General features: G+C 37.0%; 1 protein-coding gene across 1 annotated transcript; it reads left to right on the forward strand.

Moving 5' to 3' along the window:
- The first annotated feature begins 4,503 nt into the window (after window positions 1-4,503).
- Window positions 4,504-15,195, forward strand: LOC577475 (cytochrome P450 2U1). Its single transcript, XM_030994743.1, has 6 exons — window positions 4,504-5,226; window positions 6,201-6,509; window positions 9,703-10,002; window positions 11,379-11,564; window positions 13,129-13,335; window positions 14,703-15,195. Exons 1-6 carry the CDS (start codon window positions 4,875-4,877, stop codon window positions 14,879-14,881), a joined length of 1,533 nt encoding a protein of 510 aa, XP_030850603.1. The 5' UTR covers window positions 4,504-4,874; the 3' UTR covers window positions 14,882-15,195.
- The last annotated feature ends 3,489 nt before the right edge of the window (window positions 15,196-18,684 follow it).

Genomic DNA, 18,684 nt, shown 5'->3' on the forward strand with positions numbered 1-18,684 from the left:
CTTAGCAATAAAACAAAGTTCCTTGGGCAAGATAAAGCGCTTTCATGTTTGACTCACTCTTTTTCTCTTTCAATTAAAGTGTTTGATTAAAGTTGGCAACGTGTATCATATTGTGAGCATTGAGAGGCCGACAGACGGTGCACTTGTTGAGCATAGCAGTGGACCCCTCCCCTCCCCCCGCCCACCCCCCCCCCCTCCCTCTTGCGTGGATTGAAACTCTGAGTAATGATAGACATGGATCTTGCGTTTTCACGTTGAAAATCCCTGTGATTCTAAAAGGCTTCATTTGATTTTGCTTTAAAACGTTCTATGAGGCTTGAAATCGATTCCTCCGTTTCTAGCGCGTTAGGATACCCCTCACTGCAAGGCCCTTGAACCAGGGGGGGGGGGGGGGTCTTTTTGTTGTCTTTTATGATACGTAAGGCTATTTTGAATGGGCGTTGGTGGGGGTCACACCTAATCTTTTACAAGATGACAGTTTATCAATTTATGTATATGTATACATGCTAAAACAAATGTTGTTTTCAGATTTCCAATATTTGCTGACAATGGTAAAACGATCACCTATTTTCAAATTAGCCTCCAGGTGATGCAAAACTATTTAACAAATAAAAAACAAAGAAACAAAAATCCTCCCAAATATCAAGCTTACCGACAGATATGCGTCGTGTAGTTATTATAATAAGGACATATAATCCTCTAAATCATGAATTTCAAATCGTGAATCTTTCAAATCCCCCTCCCCACGCTTCTACAGACACCCTATCAACTCGCCAAGAAACCTGATGTGCGCTCTCTCCCTGGACACATAATTACAATTCCACTGTGCAGAACCAGGGACTTGGGAGACAAATCCCTGGCAGAACACAGCCAAACACATGGAGATATGCAGTGATATAATTGCATATGAGCGCTCTTTGGCTGAAGGTGCAAGGTTATATTTCTGGTTATACAAAACAGTAGTAACTGTGGGAATTGATTCTGACAGATAACCACACTGATCATTATTGAAAGCGTCTAACCTGCTCTAACCAGGTGAAACAGCTACTAGCTAACACAAGTTGATCCTAATAAGCATGTAGAACTACTATACAATGAATTCAATGCTTTCCTCCACTCTATTGAAAAAGAAGTGCTTCAAATACGGGGAGAGTGCTAAATTAGAAGAAAAATATACCACCAGACTAAGGAACCCGTTGGAGAAAATGATTTCTTTTTCGAGTAATGGTCCTGTACCAAGATCCCCTATTATTTTGAAAATCTTGAAAATTGAAACACAGCGCGTCTCAATTTCATCAGATGTTTTTATTTTGTACTGTTAAACTAACCCACCGATGATTCGTATGGAGATGTTATATAGCTTCAGGGGTGAGGCGGGGTGGTTAGGAGAAGGGAGGAAGAGAGAGAGTGAGAGAGATATAGAGAAAGATAGGGGAAAGAGAGAAAGAAAGAGAGAGAGAGAGAGAGAGAGGGGGGAGAGAGAGAGAGAGAGAGAGAGAGTGAGAAAGAGGAGATATATATATATATATATATAGAGAGAGAGAGAGAGAGGGGGGGCCGGGTGAGAGAGAGAGAGAGAGAGAGAGAGAAAGAGAGGGGGAGGAGGGGGCAGAGTAGGTATACTCGAGAAAATGAAATGGAAGGTAATAGAGGGAAGAGAGAGGGGAACTTGGAGAGAGAGAGAGAAAGGGGGAGGGACAAAGAGCAAGAGAGAGCGATATATAATTATATATAGAGAGAGAGAGAGAGAGGGGGGAGAGAGAGAGAGGGGGAGAGAGAGAGAGAGAGAGAGAGAGGGGGTGTGAGATAGATAGATCTATTATTATGGTTTAGAAGCCTACGCCATACAATCATTATTTCTTTAGCATGCTCTCCCTTTCAGTATATACTTTTAGGTCAACAATGTCCCATTATCATTTTCAGTTCTTCAATATTTTTATTTCGTCTTTTATGCAATCTTATAACATTGTTTTAATTTAATATTAAATTATATGTACTTTGTAAATATAAATAAATATATAATCAAAATCAAACCAAACAGTGAGAGGCAAAGTAAAAAAGAAAACAATTGCACCCTTCATTTACACCTTCACCCAACTAGCTTGTTCTTCCGTATTTTATACACTTTGTAAGACCAAATCCTTACCGGTACAGATTATTGTGTAATTCTGCAGCATTTTAGTGTTGGACTTATTCTTGTCATCTTCTTTGATCTAGTGTTGGACTTATTCTTGTCATCTTCTTTGATCGTACTCCCTTTCTTATTCAGGATATACCTTTTTATCTTATTTTTCTGTTTCGTCATTACATGCTTCATGTACAATTGAAAACGAAAATATGTTACACTCCAGCAATATTTTCGTATTTTGGCATACACAGTAAAAACGCTGCTTAAAAAAGTGATGTTCACTTACAGTTGTACACTATCTTAAACAACAGTTGAACAAATTGTAAACAATGTTGCTCGAAACGAAAGTAATTTTGTTAAACATTCGCTGTTTAAAATTAATTTACTATACGAGAGCTTTTAGACAGTGTTGTTTACATATGACGTCATGTGTCACGTGCCAGTAAAGTGCGCGTTGGCTAAAAGCTTTGTTTCACATCATGGCCGACCATGCTGTAGAGGTGTCGTGGATGAGTGGAAACGTCGCCGGACTGTCGATAACAAGGTCCACGGTTCGAGTCCCGCCGCGGCACTAATGTCCTTTGGCAGCCTAGCATAGCCGGGTAATGTTGGAGCGCCTTGAGGACCTTGCAAGGTCGGTACAGTGTGCGCTATATAAAAATCCAATAGTATTATTATTATTTAACAACAGCTCCTTTTTAAACAACTTTCTTTAAACAACCCAGTTGGTGTAAACAAGCCCCACTGAACAACAGCTCCGTTTTAAACAACTTTCTTTCAACAACCCAGTTGGTGTAAACAACCCCCACTGAACAACAGCTCCGTTTTAAACAACCGTCTTTAAACAACACCGGTTGTTTGAATTGTGATTTTAAACAAGTTGTTCAAAATGTTGATCAACTAAGTGTTTAAACTTTAAACAACTCGAGTTGCTTAACATTTTAAACAACTCTTAGATCAGGTCACCCGTTAATCCAAAGTTGTTTAAACTTTTAAACAACATGTTCACTAAAATTTTAACTGTGTACTGCAGCGAATCGTTCAGGGGAGTTGATCGTGATAGGATATGGACCTAATACAGAAGAGCTGGTAGTACTATTGTGCACATTATATGGATGAATTGGTCAGCCACATCCTTTCCGATTTCAACAAACTGACACATTTCTATGAACATGATGAAAACACGTAGATTTTTCCAACTGTGACACGTGACCTCCCCCGCCTAAACTCAATAACCTAACAAGTTAACAAATGAGGTGAAATCTTATGAAAACAATTTACAAGACCCGATGTCGTGTTGCTATTTGAATCACACATAATTTATCTAAAGCAAAGAAATAATTAGCATCTATTTTGGGTAAAAATCCTCACAAATAGTCACTAATCCGATAAAATACCTATTTAATACTATTTGTGTCCTTAATTGCACTTGATATCGAACTACGTGTGTACTCACTTGTAACCTTATCTTAAATAGTCCAAAATAGGACTCGCTCAAGATATTTATAGCATAGAAAACTGTGTACGTTTTTCAATTAATTATGTTTCCATTTAATGTTTCAAATGCAAAAGATTAAATCACAAAGATTGGTATTTAGAACTTGTTGAAAACTTACATTAACTTTTATGAAATGAATGACTGCACAGTGACGCTTCGGTATTAATTCTCCTCCCCCTTCAGGCTCCCCCTTCATCAACTCCACGATCCAACAGCTAGTAGGCTCTACATTTATCTTTAACACAGTCCTAATATTAAGCACTCTCACATTAAACGTCCTATTTCTTTCAAAATGTCACCATCTTGTTCCGTTCCATCGATTGTTTTGCTGTCACGCAATTATTCAGTTTCCTTATTACCAAAGAATTATGTTTGAAACCATTATACTAAGCATAATATTTTCAGTGTTTAAAATAATCTAAAGAAATAAACAAATTAGTATCTCTCAATCTATATACTATTTTCTTAATATTTAATGTTCTTCGACTGCGATTTTGGTCGCAAAAACAAAACCATGTTCCAATGTCTAAGAAAAAAAAAACGGTTTCTTTGGAAATAGGTTGTCAGTTCAACGCAGTGACACAATCGTGTACATTTTATCCGCGTTTTTGTTATCTTGGTAGGATTTTTCCTAAATATCTATGCTGTCTTTAACAAGTCATGGCTTTTGGTCACACTCAATTAAAGAGATACAGTTTGCCCTTTCCGATCTGTATTTTCGAATATGCAAATAAACCTTTACTCGAGAAGCTACAGAGTTGGTTATGCTTATCAAAGATTTGCAAAGACATCGCTGATAACTATTTATTGTAGTTACGTAATCAAAGACAAATCTGCGTCTATAAAGCCGTGTTTTCTTTTTAGTGCTCCGTCATGTGTATCGAGTCCTAAATCATAAGAAGCAAGACATCTCAAGCGCTGTAGATACTTCCTACAACATTTCCCTTGATGTCTAAGATTTGGAACCGGTAGAACAACACAACGTGATAAAGTTCTACCATTTTTTGACATAATTATACTTTACTGAAGTCATCGAACCTGAAGTCGACATTCAACTTTGGAATATCAAGTTTTTTTCGTAATTCTGTTCGGAAACGTCTCGTTTTTCTTTTTTTCTTTTCTTATTCAGATTTATATGATATCTCGTTAATGTTCACTGTTGAGGACTGTCAAGAAAAACAAACGCTTTGTGTGTGTTAACACAACAAAACCAACATAACAAACCACAAAGGGAATAACAATTAAAGAATGTCTTTGCTAACAGACTATTACGGTGTGGCTTTGGCAGTTCTCAGCCTAGTCCTGACGCTGATATGGTACTTGAAGAACTCGAGCAGCTGGCGGTATCGTAATCTACCACCGGGCCCCTTGGGGCTACCCATCCTCGGTATCCTTCCCTATCTCGACGAGAAGAACCCTTCCGTCGATGTCCTTCGAATGTCCAAACGATACGGGCCGATCTTCGGGGGTTTTCTTGGAAGCCATCGCGCCGTGTTCCTCAATGATTACGATACAATCAAAGAAACGTTCGCAAGAACAGATGATGTCTTCAGCGACAGACCGAGGATAGCAATATTCGAACTCTACAGCGACGGACAAGGTAAGAAAATAGTTCCATTTCGATTCATGATTATTTAACTGAATTTTCTTAATTTACGGTGTTTACAATCAACCATGCAGTTGGAGTTTGACGATAAGGCAGCGTATTAAACAAATTAAAGAGGGGGGAAATATACTAATACATGTAATTTATGAATCATTGTCCATCCCGAAATGAACTGAATTGTAAGAACCTGGTAAAATAAATAAAGTAAACAAATAACAAAAAGAGAAAACCATTCTTTAACTCAATTTATTGTTTATAAAAACGTATATAGAGACAAAAATCGCCCTCACTATATTTTGACGAATTGAAAAGGCTTTAAAATTGAGAGGGAGTGGTGGAGGGGTACGGTGTCATTATGTATTTATTCAGAGCGACACACGTATACTTAGACTGAATGTCAATTTGGTTGTCTGGATCTCTGAAAGGCCCCAGCAATATATCCACTCCAGTGATAACTACAAGAAAATGCAATCGCCAAAACAATGTTACGTCAAATATGGACTATATTCTCGATGAGCTTGTGTATATTATAGATTTTCATGCAATACATTTTGTTGCAATTTTTTCTTCATTTACAAGTGTTAACAAATTAATTTATCATCATCATCAACTTATATATATATATATTACTTCGATCTACATCAGCTCCTTCCCTTGTCATTCCCAACAGGCTTTCTTCAAACTTTTCAATCCATTGTCTGACGCATATTGAACAATTTCTCTGCATTTATGAGAAATAGGACTTCTTCACTCGACTTGTTTTAAATCTGAAAACAAACTTCGACAATTCTTTTTAATTTGTTCAAAGACAATGTCCTTTAACGCTCGGAAAAAGGCGCTATATTAATCCAATTATTATGATTGTTATTTACGTAAGTTCTGACGGTGGAAAAAGTAATAACGAATTTTTCTTTGAGGCAAATAGTCATAAATTATTTTTCTGTCATTCATTATCATTTCCCATCCAGGGGTAGCATGTTGCTACCTGGAAAATCACTGGAAGGAGCAGCGTCGCTTCACCCTTCGTGCCCTGCGGAACTACGGCATGGGTCGTCTCCAAGGTTCGCTTCGGAATGCCATCGATGTTGAGGTTTCACACCTGATGACGGCGATGTCGAAGATCAAGAAACCATTTGATCCAAGAATCTATGTCGAATCGGCTGTCTGTAATATCACCTGTAAGATGGTCTTCGGGAGGCGATACGAGTATGAAGACGCCCAGTTCACCGAGTTCCTTCACAACTTAGAGAAGATCTTTGAACTATCCGGTGTTGCTGGTACGTATTCCTTGTAGTAAAGTGCAATAAAGACAGGATCCAGGTGACCATAGCGGCGGTAGGCCCATGGGACTTTCTCCGGAATCTTACCTAAAATCAGCGTCATCTCCTTGGCCGAACTTGAAACGTAGACAACTATGAAAACAACGAGAGCAACTGTAATAGTTTGTTTAGTGTTCATTCGTTCGTTGATATTAAATTAACCCGTCGACTACTGAGTTCTCAAAGGTTTAATACAGGAATACCCCGATTCAATTGACTAATTGGTCAAAGGTACTATATCCCATTTGCAGGCCTACATTTTTTATTTGTTATTATTATTTTTTTTAAATTGCAAAGGCATATTTTCATTTCATTTCATTTATTTCATTCTCCATAAAAAAACACATCAAAACATACAAACATGGTATACAGATAAAAGATCGATTACAAGAAAAATACAAAGGTCAGGAGCAAACAAAATTGTATGGGAATGTGGGGTTAACAAAAAGGGCAATTAGCCTTATGAACGTCAACCCTTTAAGAAGTATACATTGTACTGTTGAGAAAAGAAAAAAGGAAAAGGAAAGCAGAGAGAATCTAAACACCAATACAAAAGAAGGGGAAAAAGGAAGAAGGGAAGGGGAGGGGGAATACGTTAAAGATGAAATACATGAAAGATAATACTAATTTAGAACTTCCCTCAAAACGAAAGGGCTTGAAAATGTCTTTTAGTGGGAAAATAACGAGCATTAGTTGTCAAATCGACTTTAGTGATTCCAATCACATAAGTCTGATTTTCAAACCCTTATTTGTCGTTTCTCTTTGCTTGTACCGAATGGTTGTACGTTTTGTGCTGCGCAAAGATTCAATCAGTTTAATTTTGGCCATTATAAAGAAGTGGACTATTGATGTAGACAAATGCTCACGTACCTTTACAGCTCATTTTATGTATGTTATTACCAATGAAAAAAGGTCAGTCAGTCAGTCACTCAAAAGTATCTGACAGTGAAGTCTAGAAAGTAAACGGGTTTCCTTGCATAATTTGAATAAAAGGACACTGCTAACGTTTACATTTCACAGAATTTGATAGAAGCTGCAAATGGGCAAAACAGTTTTTAAAGATGTTAGGATAGGATTTTTGTGCCACTTTTAACAAAAATAAATCCGTCTCTTTTGCCGTAGCATTTAATTAATGGAAAATGTGCATCAAATGACATTAAATGTTTGTCTTTCTTTTATAATGTCTACATATACCTTTGAAAGACTTCATTAAACATTAAAATAATGCAATGTTGTTCAAATTGCTATTTGACAAACAACGTGTGATGTACTACTTCTTTACATTCAAACTAGCATAGGTTCGATGGATAGAATTGATACTGATTCATCAAGTCTTATTCCAGTACCTGATGGTATCAAGCTTGATAAGTTTAAACTTTTATCTGAACAGGAAGTAGGGAAACTTGTGATGAAGCTCAGCAAGAAGTCTTGTTCTGCTGATCCGATTCCAACAAAGATTCTCTTGCAATATATTGATGTTATACTACCTGTGTTCACATCCATGATCAATGTCTCCTTGTCTACGGGCCACTTTCCTAAAGAATGGAAAGTCTCACTTGTTTCACCATTGTTGAAAAAACCAGGGCTTGATGTTGAATTTGGTAATCTTAGACCCATAAGTAACCTACAATACATTTCTAAATTGGTAGAAGGTGCAGCCACACAACAGATTTTACAGTTTCTTAACAGTAATTCACTCCTTCCATCCAATCAGTCTGCATATAGACAGTTTCATAGTACAGAAACGGCACTACTCAGGATCAAGAGTGATATTCTGATTGCAATGGACAGACAGAAAATCACTCTCCTGTTATTACTTGACTTGAGTAGTGCCTTTGACACTATTGAGCATTCCAGATTACTAGATATTTTGAAGATATGCTGCGGTATCGACGGTGTTGCTCTCGGCTGGATCGAGTCATACTTGTCTGATCGACATCAAAAAGTTAAAATTGATGGCATTGTCTCTGACTCTTTCCAGGTGCCCTTTGGTGTGCCACAGGGCTCTCGGCTCGGCCCTTTGCTTTTTATGTTATACACGAGTAATCTAATCAAGAGCACTCAGGATAATTTTCCTGAAGTCTCCTGTCAATGTTATGCAGACGACACACAATTATTTTTATCCTTTAGACCATCCACTAGTACTCAAGATGCAAGTGTTTCAATGTTGGAAAAATGTGTTAATTTTATTCATAGATGGATGCTTAACAATAATCTTAAGCTAAACGATAGTAAGAGTGAATTTTTGGTTATAGGAACTCCACAACAGATCTCAAAAATAAGCATTGACGGTGTAAGAGTTGGATCATCCAATGTGATACCCTCTGTTACAGCAAGGAATTTAGGAGTATACTTTGATACTAATTTAACCATGGAAACACATGTTAAAAATATATGCAAATCAACATACTATCTTCTGTACAATCTCAGACGTATCCGCAAATATTTTGATCAAGAAAGTATGAAATTGGTTGTAAACGCTCTTATCACAAGTAAGCTTGATTATTGTAACGGGTTGCTGTTTGGAATGCCTGATTCTCTGATAGCTAAGTTACAAAGAGTACAAAATGCATGTGCAAGACTTGTCTATCGTCGGTCGAAATTCACTTCAACCGCACCTCTTCTGAGAGAACTCCACTGGTTGCCAGTCCGTCAAAGAATCTCATTCAAAATATTGTTAATCGTCTATAAATCATTGAGCGGTCAAGCGCCTAATTACATCAAAGAATTACTTCAACTCAAAGTCCAATCACACAGTCGTAGCCTGCGCAGTTCCACAGATAAATTACTGTTTCAGATTCCCCATGGCAAAACTAAAGTAACTCTTGGGGACCGTGCTTTTGCTATTGCCGCACCCAAATTATGGAATAGCTTGCCAATAGAAATAAGAAGCACTCCATCTCTCAATGTTTTTAAATCCAATTTAAAAACTTGTTTGTTCAACTGAGTGATCTTATTTTGTAGAATTTAGTAAAAAGGAGCTCTTAACCAGCGCAGCTGAATATATTTTGTATAAAAGCTGCGCTATATAAATCTATTATTATTATTATTATTATTATTACATTTTACGGAAAATTCTTAACTTTTCATTTTAATATAATTATTGTGAAAGTTGTCAAATAAATTCAGAATTTTACATTTACCACCACAGGAGTGGTCAACTACCTTAGCTGGATGAAGTACGTCCCCTTCAGCGGCTACCACGCCTTGGGGGACTGTGTGCGACATCTTGAAAACGGTCTCTTCACCAAAGAATGCGAGGAGCACCAGAAGGTCTTCGACCCCAACCGCAGCCCCAGAGATCTCATCGAGGCATTCCTCCTGGAGTTGCATAAGAAACAACAGGAGAAGGTGGAAAATAATGGTGAAGATATGAGACCAACGGGGTTCAACCACCAGCAGATGCTGCATTTCATCGCTGACGTCTTTGCAGCGGGTACTGATACGACAGGTGCGTTTCGTGTTCCTGTAGAATGCGTTTAGTTTGTTTGTAGTGCTCTTGTAGAATGCGTGTTAGGGATGGTGATAATGATGATAATGCTGATGATGTCGATGGTGATGATGCTGATGATGCTGATGATGTCGATGGTGATCGTGATGATGATGATAATGCTGATGAGGTCAATGGTGATGATGATGATGATGATGATGGTGATGGTGATGATGTTGATGATGATGATGATAATGCTGTTGATGGTATGATATTATGATATTTCGTAGGCTTTTTACATGTGACTCGGTTTGAGCCTCAAGGCTGGACGCGACTACGTGGCCCCGTTGCATAAAACTTACCATTGATGGTAACTTTGCCATCAATGGCAACCACCATGGTAACAGGGCCCAACAGCCAATCAAAATCAAGGTTTCCATGGTAGTTACCATTGATGGTATTAAGTTTTGTGCAGCGAGCCCCTGGTCTTTGTTTACCCCTCCCCATGCCGGTGATGATAAAATATAGTAGGAGGAATATTATTGTGACAAAGATGATGATCTAGGGGATGAGTTGCCAAATAATGGGCATTGTGACGAGTATACCGAAGACGATGATCATGATTACAGTGGTGAAAATACAGTGATGATTATTAGGCAAGAAGGTAAAAGCCTGGAAGAAGAAATGTTTAAGGAATAGAAGAGGAAGGAAAAGGGACGAAAACTCACGAAGATGAGAAACAAACAAAAAAGAGAAAAGAATACAAGCCTCATAGATTGACGATGGGGTTGAAGATATGGAGATGTAGAAGAAGGAGGAAAGAAGAGAAGAAGAAGAAGAAGAAGAAGAAGAAGAAGAAGAAGAAGGATACAAATAATATGATAATATTTGTTGTTATTAGCACTTCGGTTATTTGACCTCCCCCGGAGTTTTGTTTTTTATTTCTATTACATTTAATTAAATTGCACAATAGACCGCTCTTTTATATAAGAGAATCTGCAAATTACAATTACTTTTTAGTAGATTCCCTCATTTATCACTGCGAATCCTGTCTAATTTATGTACATTTATATCTCGGTATGTTGTTTCTACTCCGTTATTACTTTCATGGCTTGATATCATTGTATGTACTTTTATACCTATTGATAGATAATATTTCATTCTTGTCTTTTATTTTTTATTGAATAACGTAAAAAAAAATGTGAATGCGACATATTATGATATAAACTAAACTGGAAACCGAAACCGAGGGAGGGAGAAAATATACGATGATGAGGAATCACAATGACTCCGACAAGGAAGTAAATGCAGAATAACAATAAAAAATAACTGTTCGGATGACATTTGGTTAAATATGTTTATCATTCATTTTTTGAACTCTCCTTTCTACATTACAGCTTCAACCCTGAAGTGGTCACTCATTCATTTGATGAAGTTTGAGGATGAGCAGCGGAAGATACAAGAAGAGCTTGATCACGTGATAGGACGGGATAGAATGCCATCTCTCGAGGACAAACCAAACCTACCTTACACTCAAGCCTTCTTAGCGGAGAGCTTGCGATACGGTTGCGCAGGCCCTCTAGGTAATACACGTTTTACACTTGAATTTGAAGGGAGATGTTAGTCATGTGTTTTCATGTGCAGTAGGTCATAATTCGCTGACACCAGACTAAGTGGAAAAACCATAAATGGGTGTACAACTCTCGCACACACCAAACCCGTGGTCCAAGCAAGAAATACTCCCTAGCCTCTCAGAGAGTCTTCGGGTGAGGGAAATGTAAGCTAATGACTTTTCCATATCAGGCGATAGGTGGAAAATGCAGAACATTACATAAGACCTGTTGTACATAAAACTGAAGGTTTATCCTGGTGATTGGCAATACCTGTTATTGAGTAAACACGCGAATGATGTCGCATTCCCCATGAGAACCCATTACTATGCGTCTCTAAATGCATATTGCAAACGAGACGTCATTTCACTTGCGTTATTACATGCGCTGTACAGGAAATCAGCGCAAGACAGCGTTTCAAACATTCATTTTTCATTAACATTTTTGAAAGAGATAACTTTCACATGACGCGTCTAAGTCTGCGTCAGGCGCTGACGCAGTATTACGTCACACAATGGACGCATCGAGTGCAACAGGCAAAGTAATCACTCCCGCTACCGTTTTGTCGATGGAGTATAAAAGGTCCATGTATAGAACGTGACGCTTAATTGAAAAACTGATTAAGTGATGGTTCATTTACAGTAACAATCCTGCAGGTCAAACTTTATTAACTAGGGTTTAGGGAAAAAATAAATCAAAATTGACATTCGACATTAAAGAAAAGGCTGCCAATCGCAGTAGATTAGAGGTTTACCAACAGTTATCAATGCATGCTGACTCGAACAAGATGCCGCCCAAAAGAGGGCGAAAACCAACTTTTGAATATACGTGTATTATTACAAACAATCCATCGCAGAGGGCGACATAACACTATGGTGCTTACTTGAGAATAGGCGCGATCTTTTTTTATTTGGAAATTACTGGAACGACACATAATTACCGACACGTATTAACCCATTGCTTACTGGAACCTGGTGGTCCCTATGTTAAGTCTATGGGAATTAGATAATTCAGTAGTCAACGGGTTAAGCAAACGTTTATTGAAAGGAAACTTTAACGAAGACAAGTTCGGAGAACGGAGCATTGAATTCCTTCTGTTTTCCATATCCCTTATTCACAAATAATCTATTTCACTTTATAAATAATGTTACCCTGCGAAATATTAAATCTTAGTAGAAGAAAGTGATGCTGTACGATGTAATGACTCACCCCCTCCACAGTCATGTAAAAGCTTTGCTATTCAATAGGCTCGACTTGTATTACAATGCATTGGGGGCGCTTTTGTCCGAAATTCGGTTTAATCTGAGGTTTAATTCTAGCTATTGTTAAATATAATTTTAGATCCCGGGTTGGATTTATCTGAATTATTATATTAAAGTCCTTACCGTGTAAAACGAGTCTGTTGTTCGGAATTATATTGAGAATGAAAAAAGGAGAATATATGACAAAGATAGTTTTCATGTAATAATGTATAAGAGAGGGGATAGTAGATTTCCCTGAGGAAAGTCGTAATCGCTCTATTCCTTCCATCTCCCAGGTGTTCCTCACGGAGCGAAGGATGACACGAAGCTCCGCGGCTACGACATTCCCAAGGGGACCGTGATCGTCGCGAACCTCTATGCTGTGCTCTACGACCCAAAGGTATTTCCTGAACCAGACAAGTTCAATCCATCACGATTCATCGATGAAGAAGGCAGAGTAAAGACGTCGCTGATTGAAAGGGCACATTCTCAATTTGGAATAGGTAAATTATCAAAGGGCCATTTTCATAATGATATCAAATTCTAATGCATACGTCTTTCTAGAGTATCTTGTTTCATTCACCTGTAACGAATAATTGTTGTTAACATGTACAGTACATGTATTTCAATAGTCATAATGCAAATTGCCTAAATACGTGTTGTTAGGTTGAGCAGGTCTGCCAGGTCATAATGTTTGTGCTACCTAGCAATCAACTTATGTATGCAAGTTAGGCTGAATATGCTCTCGCAAGACCCTGCTATGATTGATTTTACCCCTATTATACTCTTCCCCTGATTGTTTTATTATTGAGCAGTAATAATAATAATAATAATAGCTAGTTCTTATATAGCGCTTTTCAAGACCAAAGGCCCTCTCAAAGCGCTTTACAGATATATATATTATACGTTTTTAGTCGATGTTTTAATCGATGGAGCATTTTTTATTTCATTACTTAAAGAATTCCAAAACTTTGGACCCCCCTTCATACATATATATATATATATGTATATAAGTTTTGTTTGAGCTAAGAGGGTATGCAAGAGACGTAAATGAAAATCGTCCGAATGTCTTGTTTGGCAATTATGAACTGGGCTATTTAAAAAAAAAAACATTTCTTGAAAAAAAGATGGCAATACATTATTTTTATTATTGTACATAAATTGACCTAGTTGGAGAAAATATGAGTCTTGTACCTTTAGTATCTTATTCTTAAAAAAAAAAAGAGTCTGTACGGGAGCGTAAGGGGGAATTACAAATAATACGAATGATCTTCTTTATCAGCACTTTATCTATAATGACGTTTGATGTTTGTAACTCCAAACTAAGAGACCATAGTTCAAGTATGGGAGTATCAAAGATCTATAAAGCATTATTAAGGATTTGATTTTTCCAAGAAAGCTTTTTGTCAACCGTTACACCCAAAAATGTATTGATAAAGCGTCTTGTTTAAGAGTAGAATAGAGGCAGGGCTCCCACCTAACCGAGTTGGAGCCTCGAGTTGTGGCGAGCTTATGGCAAGCCGTTTTATCATTAAAACATATTTCTTGATATCACGGATTCAATTCTTAAAGTCAAGAATTACCATTGCTTTACAACGCAAAATTATTTATTGATATCAAGAACTGATTTCTTGATATCAAGAAATATGTTTTAATGATAAAACGGCTTGCCATAAGCTCACGCCAGCTCGCCACAACTCGAGGCTCCAAGTCGGCTAACTGGGAGCCCTACGCACACGCACGCACCACACAGAATATGTCTGACTTGGGTTCCGTGTGAACCCTATACGAGTTTAAACAAAACAACCCTTTAAGTGTCTTTCTTTTTTATTTGTAATCATGGTCATGTATTTTCTGTTTTATTACCCAGGCCGACGACAATGCGTTGGCATGGACATGGCTCTTATGGAACGCTTTGTCTTTATCACAAACCTCATTCATCGCTTCAACGCAAGGGCACCAAACGGACCTGACTCCGTCACCATTGACGCAAGGGGTGGACTGGCCTTTGTGCCCATGCCATTTGAGATGCAGCTGACGGAGCGATAGCCTGCCTGATCAACAGTATTTCTTTCCTTTCAAAGCGCACGCTGCATTTAAAAAAAAGCTGAGGCCAAGTAGAAATGACAGCATACGCTATTCATTCAAACAATGTTTGTACAAATTTACGTTTTGTATGTCACCCACATGTGGCGCGTCAATGACTGCACTTTCTGCATCATCAGGTCCATTGTAAACGAAGCGTTGTTTCTATTACGCCATTTGAACACGGACATTCGACCACACAAAAACGTCGTACACTAAGAACTAGGCTATTCATCCACGAAAAAACAGGTAAAGCAATCTAAACAAACCAATTAGTGCGTACATGCAGACCATCAATTTTAGCAAATCGTGCAAAGCCGCCATTTTCAGAGCCCAATCTTATAAACAGTTGCGATTAATCACAATTTACAAACGATATAGAAGACTGCAAACTTGCGTTCGATTATAGGAATTACGGTTAATTCGGATCAATCGCAACTCTATATAAGACGGGGCCATGGAGGGGTCTGTTTCTGGTAGTTTACTTTGACATCAGTTTTGCTAAACAGTAATCAATTGGCGCCCTCTGGCGTAATGGCATATCACTTCGTGTGCAACTGGCTGAAAAGTCGGAAAGGACACGTTGTGTAAAATGGAGTTTCATGTCATATTTAGGCCTTCTTAATGAAAGATGCTCATTCAGTAGAAAACTTTTAAAAACACCTAAAACACATGATTATATCACTTTTGCTTTGCTTTTCAGCTTTAGGTTTTACTGATATATTTAGTTGTATATTTTGTATTTATGTTGTTATATTTGTCATTAGTTATGTGCCATTTGCAATTGCTATATTGATACCAACATTTGTGTTGGGTGTGAGTATGTTTTTATTCTGCAAACCAATCTCTTGCATTCGTAATTTTTAACTTTTCCGAAGAGCTTTGTATCTGCCTTAAGAAAAGGCGCTATAGAAATGCTTATTATCATTATTATTGTAAATGTCATTGTCATTGTCATCAGCAGAAGTAGTAGTAGTTATAGTAGCAGTATCATCATCATGAAAATCATTATCATGATTATGGTTAGTTTAGTAAGATTAAAATATGTCATGTTTTTTTACCCACTTGTATAATGGCATCGTCAAGTAGAACATATTTTATACTTCTCTTTCACCGTGTCACAGGATCATCGCTTATTAAATACTATTTGTCATCGCAATCTTGCAAAATTCGTAGTTGTCTTTTTAGTAAATACTTAAGTCTGATAGGACAAAATTTATCTGTGAACGAGAAACATTCTGAACCTTTTTCAATACTCTTCTAAAAGGAAAAAATAGTCAGTTTGTATGTTAATGCAAAATGTAGAGCAAGTCTAGCTAGCCTAGTAATTCCTAGAATACTTGAAGTTATAACTAATACCTTGTTCAGAACAACGCTCTTAAGTTCAATACCTCAGCTAGTGTTTCACGATGAACGCCCTCACCTAGCTATAGGCTTTATCTGTATCATTATCACTAACCTTTCACCTATTCGACTTTATACGCATGGGCTTTTAGTTCTGCATCACTGTTTTATTTGTTTTCTAACTTTTCCGTACAAGTCACACTCGATTAACAATGCATAATAATATTTGTTTTTTCCTTGATGAAAATTTTATATGATGATGATAAAATAAAACTTGAACTGTGAAGTTTGAACCGGCCTGTTAATACTGTTATCAATTAAGTGTTACATTTAGAAGAAAACAAACAAATCATAAAACATTGCAACACAATTTTGTAATGGGGGATGTCGGAACAAAGATAATGGAGAAGGATTAGAAGAAGAGGAAAAAGAAGGGGGAAAAAGAAGAAAGGGAAGAAGAATATTAAAGAGGACTTTTTATTCTGCAATTTGGCGAGAAGACTCTAAATGCCAAAAGTTATGCAAGCGGGTAATTCAGAAAATTTGATGAGATAGGGTTAGGGTAGTATACACGTTAATCTGGCACTATGATGCACGTGCCACTAAATGAATGTAGCTTGAGGGGAATTCACAAAATTAGATTATACCTCTGAAATATTGAAGTACGATACTAGAAACCTCTCGAAGAAGAAAAGGAAAGGAAATGAATGAATACGAAGGAGAGGAGAAACAGAATGAAAGAATAACGACTGAGCACTATCGAACGAATAGCGATTATTTCATTTTGTCTTAAGCACTCACACAGACGCCCCCTCCACACACACAGACGCCCCCACCCTCCACTTACACTTACCCATACAATGAAAGACGCGGCAGTTTAGGTACACACTAATATAAACGTTATAACCACCTGTTTTTATTTTTAGACAATAATATCAATTTGCAAGAGCGAAGGCGTATGTATCTTTTCCTTAACTCTTCGGTTGCTTTTTTGCCTCGCTCATTTGCCAGAAGTGCATTTTTTCACTAAACCTTATATAGGCACCAGTTAAGGAGAGGATTGCTTTACCAAATTACTCATTTTCGGTTTTGAAAAGCTTCATGATAGGCCTTTAACACTGGTATAGATTAATGTTGCACTGGAAGCAGTTACACAATATTGAAGTCATTGGGATTTCAATCTCATGATAAATACACTGTGGCAGATGGAGATTATCAATGTGGCATATAAAGAGTTATTGCATGATTTGACACGAGATAAAATTAGATTGTGTTGATCTTCATTTTGAAAAACTCGTGTGATGATGAAATATTATTATATTAATAACATCATAACATGAAGTGTCTTTTCACATATTATCATGTAGGAAAACAAATTAAATACACATAGTTGCAATATGATGAAAACAGAAGCTTTAATGATGTTCATATAATATTGTCTACATACAAAATAAAACGGTAAGGAGGTTTGTGACCAAGAGAACGACAAAATTAAAAGTTGTCGAATTGAAACGAAACAGAACAAGCTAAAAATTAATCTATACTTGACTTAAGATTTAAGTGCGTAATCAATTACCATATCCTTTCATAAACAATTATTATAATATAGTTTCCAGACACATAACAGTTCATATACTGTTAACATTTTTTCATCGATCAAAGAGTTAAACAAAACAAATCATTGACAATGGTAGAGTATTAAATTACAGTAAAAAGCAATGTAACATTATAGTGGAAAGCAACATTAACAACATTGATTCTTGTGAAACATATTTGTAAGTAAATCAAGCAATTTTTCAAAATGAACAGATTCAAATTCTGCACCGATCTCTTCACGATTCCGTGGAAAGACTGTAGACAAACAATTTTTTGTATAATATCACTTAGGAAAAGAAACATTTACATCAATTTGAAATTGACGATTCTGAAAATTTAACAAAAAAACAAAACCACTTTTAAATGTAAAGGATGTGACGACTAACACATGCAGAGAGCAAACATAACAAGAAAACTGAATGAAATATATGACTATGCTCATTTTATGCTTACACATTTTAATGCAAAGTACGTATTCCTTAGATTAAAGGTAAAGACCAGTTATGGTCATGCGATTGCATTGCGAAAGAAACGTTGTGGAATCGATCAGAAAAGGTTGATCATCTAGCATCTAGCATCTGCAAGGTTCTGGAATCATCAAAATGATAAGAAATTTGGCCCATTCTTCGTAAAGTTACAAGCACTATACACAGAAAGATGTATATGGGACTACCCTATATCTCTCACAGACCATGAGAGAAACAAATTTACCAAATATATGAATTAGTAGGCGGTTTCCCGGCAAATTTTTTATCATCATGTATTAGTCAAAACATATTCTTTCACATGATTTGTAATGAGAGCTTCCATTTCATTTTTTGAAATTG

This window comes from Strongylocentrotus purpuratus, unplaced genomic scaffold (genome assembly GCF_000002235.5).
Source record: "Strongylocentrotus purpuratus isolate Spur 01 unplaced genomic scaffold, Spur_5.0 spur5_scaffold_21, whole genome shotgun sequence".
In the NCBI taxonomy this organism is placed as follows: domain Eukaryota; kingdom Metazoa; phylum Echinodermata; class Echinoidea; order Camarodonta; family Strongylocentrotidae; genus Strongylocentrotus; species Strongylocentrotus purpuratus.